Genomic DNA, 7,232 nt, shown 5'->3' on the forward strand with positions numbered 1-7,232 from the left:
CGGTAATGAACATACACGGTCATTGTTTGACAAACACCGAGTAAACCAACTGTAGCTGCGAGTGCATAGCTGCGTGTTTTTATAATATTGTTTTTGTTACATTACCTGTCGTTATTTGTGTTATATATTTGAGCTTCGGAGTGCTGAAAGTCGTGTTCGGGTCGTTTGCTGGCAGGAAATCTCAGCTGCCTCAACACCGTTAACACTTCCGGTTTGGTGACCAGCCTTCAGAGTAAAAGCACGTACGATGAAAGACAATCTGAGAACTGCAAAAAGTAAAATTTTGGTCTCAAGTCACTTTTACCCCTACTCACTTAAGAATAGATTTTTAAATAAAACTTCTCTGGACTTAAAAAACGCTTTTAAAGTAGTAGATCCTATGGCTGCAGAAAAGACACAGAGCCTTTGTTTTGACCTATCTTATGTACCTGTTGGTGGAGGAGGTACAGAGAAATCTGTTCACACAAATAATATTGAGATAGATCTACCAATGGTTTTTGGTACAATTATCACTATAAATCAGGGGCATGGATAAGTAACTTAAATAACATTTAAAATACTATATTATAACACCTACTATACACAAATAAAGCATGAAAAACTCAAATAAAATGTATAGTGTCTTGTGTGTGCAGTTGGCAGTAATAGCAGCTTAAAAACTATTTGGTCCCCAGCAAAACCTCAGGGCTTTCCACAACATATAGAGCAGCCAGCCAGTGGGAAAATCTTTTCCTTATTTGACAAAAAGGTAAATAAACTAAGCCAAGTGTAACCTAAAAAATTGCATTTATAGTGTTGGAGAATAATGCTCCACCTTAGAGCCTGTTTTCAGGGCGATTTACCAGTCACACCAAACTTTACAAGTTTACTTTGATCAATATATAAATCAATCTATATTACAAGGACAACAACAATGATCCAGAAATCATGAAACACTCAAGTTTTATTTATTATTTCATAGAAACAGAACAAAACAAACTGTACAACAGAAATAAGTCAACATATTGGACCCTTTAAAGTAACGGCTCAGGATTTGATGAGTTCAGTACAGTAGGGAAAGACAAACAGAAACATCCCATAATATAATCTGTACAATTTTTATTGACTTTGACAGTTAATTATTGCTCAGATAAATAATTCTCTCTAAATTAGAAACAATAAGAAATCTTTTCACACGTCACAGAGAAACACTTATTATATTAATTATGCAATACAATTTCACCTTTGCATTACTACTATATGAGACCAAGGTAAAGCTGGTTGTAAGCCTTTTATTTCACTACTGAGTGCAACAGAAACTAAGCACTGTTATCAAGACCACAATTTCCATGAGCCTTTGCTTCCTGCTCCGCCATGCTTTCATGCATCAGTTTGCTTTAAAAGATATATACATTTTTCCATTTCAGTAAAGCGTAAAAAAAAAAAATTTTTGTTACATGCAAATTAAAAATTATTTAAAAATGGGAAGACAGAAACACACTTCTGCTCAATCGTATTGGATGACTAAACTTGATGTCTCAAAATTACTGTGATCATCATTTATTCATGACTAAAATAATAATTCAAAAGTCAACTTCCAAACCACAGAACATTCCTGATTTTTTCTCAGACACAGCTGGTGCAATGTAACTGTGCAACTGTAGAAAGAGCAAGGCAACACAACTGTAGATTTGGAGTTTTAATCTCAATGGGACCATCCATGCTAAAATGTTTACAAAGTTGATAGTAGATTTATAATTTACAAAATTCACATGAGAGAAGGTGCCACCATGTTACCACTATGGCTAATTATACACACTGATTTGTCAGCTAAACCCCTCTACATTGGTTTCAGGCCTTTCACTCATGGTTCAATCTGGATCAATCAGAAGTGGAGCCTTGAGAATTTTGTCTTGAACTTCTTGATGGTTTTTGTTGAAACTTCTGGTAATGTTGCTGAAAATAGAGAGGGGAAGAACACAAACAATGTAAGGCAATTGATTCCCAGTCAATAACCCCTCCAGGCAAAGATATATTGCCCAGAGTCGGCCGACTGACTCCAATTCAATACAAACTAATTCAATCTGCACTTTAGAATTAATTACTTAAATAACACTGTTGAATTGAGCATCAAGTAGTTGAACTGAGAAACTCCAATTTAGCATTTAGCAGTCCATCTTCAATTTAACAATTTAGCATCAAACAGTTACACAAAAACTATCAGCCTTCTTACCTTTATTAGTGAGGCTGTCCAGGCGGCATTCAGAAAAGAGACCAACCCCATGAACTTTAATTTGATTGCAGAGTCTACAATCTATTTTTATTTAAAACTTAACAAAGCTTGTGATAATTGCCATTAGAATCCTCTGTGTAAAAAACTTCTGATAATACTCAATCTCTGTGCTCTACCTCTATGCTTTTTATACAGGTGGGGCACAGGAAAAATCTTGTTCTTCTTTCTATATTTGGTAAAAACACAAGACTCATATCCAAGCCACTGAATAAGGCTCTACCCAGGAGTCATACATAAAATATGAAGTGTGTGATAAGATACATAAAAGTGCTTAACATGCTATTATTATTAAGCCATAATCATTTTCAATCATGCATAATGAACAAATGCATAATTTAAAGAGAAGGCGGAAGGTGTTTTATATTCACAGATTACACATTTACACACAGATTGTCAATGTGTTCACACAGACATAATGCACAAAGGTGATGCTATGTTCCCCAAGAGGTGCTGTAATAGGCTGAACTGCAGTCAGGCATGGGCTGACTACAGAACTGAACTGTTATTCTTTTGTGCCCTGTTGTTTGATTGTTATTCTTTTTGTGTATTAAAGTTCAGTGGGACTTCAGAGTGATGAGTCCTGGTCATATTTCATGTAGCTGGATCTCTCAGCATCCTCTCTTGACGGAGGCTTGTTCCTTGGTGTTATTGTTATGGTGGTGCCACCAAGAAACAGACGTGGGTAAGGTCCTGCTCACGGACCTCGCACCAGGGGCCATCGCTATGGTTGTATAGAAACACGCCTACTGCACATCGATTGCCTGGCCGCACGACTGGCGGCTCTATGGTGGCTACCAGCATGGACTCCTCCAAAACCCGCCAAAGACCTGATGCCGATGGTCTCCAGAAGGGTGATGCCTTACTCCGAGGGATCTCTCCTCTTCTGGCATATCCAATCTCGTGCCACCTCCTGGCGTCACCCAAGATATTGTCTAGCAGGATTTTGCCTTGGCGGTTATAAAGCTGCAAGCGTTGTGATCCTGGTGCTTTCACAGACTTGGGATTAGCCACCTCTTTTACATCAGGTGCCTGGGAGGGCCCTTCCTGACCTAGGTTGATGACGTCTGTTTGTTCCTCTATGGCTCTGGACTGGTCGGTAGGCTTGAAGTTGTTGACGCCCACTGGAGTGTCAGGACCCTGATGGGCCTCACTATAAGGCAGACAGATCTCTCCCCCTTCCCCGTCTTCAAATGAATTGGAGTTCATTCTTTGGTTGAATCCATGCATGGAGGTCCCGTCATCAGCCATGGCTGGTTCTTTCAACGGATTTGTTTGTTGAGCACGCTGTAAGAGAGTCCAGAGTACATTGAGACCTGACAACTCGTCTTTATGATGTACTCTGACTTAAAGGTACACTATGCAGGATTATCCTAAATAACAATGTATAGACAAATACAAAGGTATTCTCTCTCAATCATCACCTCTGACCCACTGGAAGTGTGTTTTGGTGTGTGTATCTGCAGAGACCCTGCCCTCTGCCTGTATTTTATTATTTTCTTCTTATTTTTCAGGAGAGACACAGACCTTATACTTGGGTATGACAATGTATTTTAAAATCTGTTGCGTTGGTAGGGGGATCAGGAAGGACCCCGACAGCTTATTTTCTCAGCCACTGTGATTGAAATTGTTTATCTGGGATGTGATTTAATACGGTGTGATGTTTACATGCGCCAACACATTTAATTGACATGCACAAAAGTGATGACCATGCATTTGTGTTCCTCTGTGGCTTATCTAACCAGCTACCATATGGGCGCCCAATAATGTTCAATTCTTTAAGAGTTTGATTTAAAAACTCAACACAGAGAACTGGATCAGCTTAATTACACTTAACTTAACTTGCAACTAAACATTGACTGAGAGACAAGATAATCATTGTCTTGTTTTAAAATTTGTACTAAAACGTTTATAAACACTGTTGCTTGTAGGTGTTTATCAAACGTAATAAATAGTTGTATATCACTCTCACTTTTGTCAGGCACAAAGTCACAGAACACACCTATGGAAGTGGCTGGTAAGCAAGCAAGGCACAAGACAGAACAAGAGATGCACTGCTCAGCTAGGTTAGCAAGACAAGGAAGAATAGAGAGAATGCACTGCAAGACAGCACTTAACATTAGCCTACTGACTAGTTTTATCATTGTCCTTTTTTGTCTACCACAATTCAGTGGGGCATCAAAGGGTTGAGACCAGGCCACAATTCATGTAGCTGGATCTCTCACCACTATGTGTTTGTGCGTACCTGCAGGTTGTTGTAGTGTCTCTGGCTGCTGCAGTGGAGCTCCTTGGCCGAGTTCTCGTTCAGGTAGAAGACAGAGCAGAGATTACAGAAATACCCCGATTTGGGGACCACAAACTCCTGACCTGAAAAGAAACAAACATGAATGTAAAAGAAAAACAAAACAAAGCATTTTCATATAATCATTATTAATAAAATCATGTTTGTTTCTGACCAAGGGGGTTGTTGGAGTTGAATGGTGGCAGTTTGAAGTCAGCAGCAACACAAGGAGACTGAGAACGAGATCTCTTTGCTTCAGGTCCGACAAGCTCCCTCTTCCTTTTACTCACAGCTGAAGAAAAGCAGGAAATAACAATCATGAGCCCTGACAATCATGCTAGAGCTGCAACAATTAGTCGATAGGCAGATAATTAATCAACTATTTTGATAATCAATTTATCGTTTTTATAATTGCAAAAATTCCAAACATTCTTCTGTTTCTCAAATGTGCAAATTTGCAACTTCTGTTTGATTTCGTCACACCGTGAGGAACATTGTCTATGGAGAGAGTGAACAGGAACTTTTATTTCTGGTGCCAGGATCTGGGTTGCCTAAGGCAACACTATACCCAGGTTGAATGCTGGGCTTGCAGGAGAAGCTCTTATTTTGAAGGGTATAAAACTGACAGATTTTGCTTACATGATCTCTAAAAAGAGTATTCCACTGATTTAGCAATGCATTCCTACAACATTGCCAGACTCAGGATTTAAATTAAAAAAGGATCAAAATGCAGCACAACCAGAGGTGTCCTTTTTTATTCCACACATTCTTCTTCCTGGTTAAAACCTTGTGCCTACATTACCCATAATGCTTTGACCACCAAAAGTTTGGTTGGAGATTTGCGTATGTTATACTGGTAGTGGCCTTGAGCCTTGTGGTTGGTGGTATGGTCATAACACAAATATACCTGAATAAATTTATACTGTAATTTATAAAGATTGAGAAACACACACCTGTGTCGACATTGTGTTTGTGTTCCGAAGATATTGAGGTTTCTTCTGCTTCAACTAAAGTCACCAAAGTCTAAAAAATGAGAGAAGAGATCTTTAGAATCAATGCTTCTGTATATGTAAAGCCTGCTCTAGTATGAAATTTGTGTTTTGCTGTGCATATAATTTATAAATGGAAGAAAATTTAATCTGTATGCTTAAATCTCTATTTTTACCTCTGGGTTTAAGGAGTCCACTGATTCGTCCTCCTTGCTGGGTGGGCGGGCCTCCACAGTGCTTTGCTCATCCTTTCCCTCTTCCTCCTCTTCTACAATTTCATCCAGGGTGAGGAGCGTCTGCAGCTGTCCCTCCGTGATCTCTTCATCCCACTCTTGACCCTCCACCGCTCTTTCCTCTCCAGCCTCATCTGCTCCCACCTCATCCAAAGTTACCACCTCCTTGTCATCTACCTCTACCTTCTCCTCCTTTTCCCTTCCCTTCTCCTTCGCCTTCCTCGTCCCTCCTCCACTGCTGCCTCCTCCTCCTTTGTTGCTGTTGCTGCTGCTCCTCCGCTTGCTCTCCTCTCTCTCCCTGGTCCTCCACTCTTCCTGCTCCTTCTCTTGCTCCTTAGCAAGCGACTTCTCTTTAGTGGCAGCCTGCCTCTTCCTCAGCTCTTCCTTCTTGGCCTTGTCTTCAGGGTAAACCTGATCCATGTTCACCAGAGCGCTCGTTGAAGCTTTTGTGTCATTTTTCCTGGACGACGTTTGATTCTTCTCCTCTGCTGGTGTTGCAGTATCACATCGGGACTTAGTTGTTGATTTACCCTCTTTCTTAATGTCTATTTTGGGTGTTTTCTCCTTCTTTTCCATACTCTGCTTTGTTGGTACACTCTCTTTTGGAGGTGCTTTCTCCTCTTTTTTTAATGTTTTTTCCCGTGATTCCCTGGCAGGAGTGTGTCTCCTTCTTGTTGGTGTGTCTTCTATTTTTATTTTCTCATTGGAAGCCTCTCTCTTAGTTGTTCTTTCCCTTCTTCCTCTGGTAGATCTTGTCATAAAGGTTGGTTCTTCGGCAGCAGTCTTGTCCTCCACAGAGTCTAAAATTTCATAGGAAGCCTCCTCATCAGGTTTGTCAGATGCTTCAGTGAGATTCAATGTCATTTTATCCTCTTTCTTTCCTCTTGCACTCCTTCTTCTACCAGACCTTTCTGTGGCGGCTGCATCTTGAACCAGTTCGTCATCAACAGAATCTACTATTTTGTACACTTCCTTAGTGACCTCTTTGATCTCTTTGTCTTTTTTAGAACCTCCTGCAGTGGTGTCCATCTTCGTTCGCGTTTCATATTTTTTAACTGGCCTGTCCTGCTTCTTTGATGATTTCTCCTTCTCTTCCCTTTTGGATGCTCTGGTCCTGGGGCTACTCCTCTTTGATGATCTATCATCTTGTCTAGCAGTCAGCTCAACTTTTTTGGTTCTTTTTTCCTTGTTGTCAGTCTCAGACTCTGTCTTTGTAGTTGTTGGCTGATCTTCCACAGAATCAATTACCTCATAGGTATCTTCCTCTTCTTCCATGTCTTTTTTAGACATCTGATCACTGGGAGTTTCAAGTTTGTGGCTGTCATCTTCCATTACCACCTGATCGTCAATTGAATCCAATATCTCAAAGGTTTCATGTTCAGGAACGTCGCTATCAACGTCTTTTAAAGTGTGTTTATTGTCACAGACTTCAAGAGGCTGGTCTCCATCATTTGGTTTTT

The 7,232-nt window shown here is 40.1% G+C and overlaps 1 protein-coding gene across 1 annotated transcript in view; it reads right to left on the reverse strand.

The window, feature by feature from the left end:
- Positions 1–925: 925 nt before the first annotated feature.
- Positions 926–7,232, reverse strand: part of LOC111657885 (uncharacterized) — a 29,391-nt gene continuing 23,084 nt past the window's right edge. Inside the window, exons 13-17 of the mRNA XM_087175116.1 lie at positions 5,716–7,226; positions 5,504–5,573; positions 4,726–4,842; positions 4,515–4,636; positions 926–1,935 (exon numbers count right to left, since the gene is read on the reverse strand). Of these exons, the coding sequence (XP_087031242.1) occupies positions 1,861–1,935; positions 4,515–4,636; positions 4,726–4,842; positions 5,504–5,573; positions 5,716–7,226 (1,895 nt within the window). The 3' untranslated portion in view covers positions 926–1,860. The remainder of the gene's footprint in view (positions 1,936–4,514; positions 4,637–4,725; positions 4,843–5,503; positions 5,574–5,715; positions 7,227–7,232) is intronic.

The sequence above is a fragment of the Seriola lalandi genome, unplaced genomic scaffold, assembly GCF_002814215.2.
Source record: "Seriola lalandi dorsalis isolate HSWRI2012SDOR001 ecotype SW California unplaced genomic scaffold, Sedor1 jcf7180002054418, whole genome shotgun sequence".
NCBI classification, from domain to species: domain Eukaryota; kingdom Metazoa; phylum Chordata; class Actinopteri; order Carangiformes; family Carangidae; genus Seriola; species Seriola lalandi.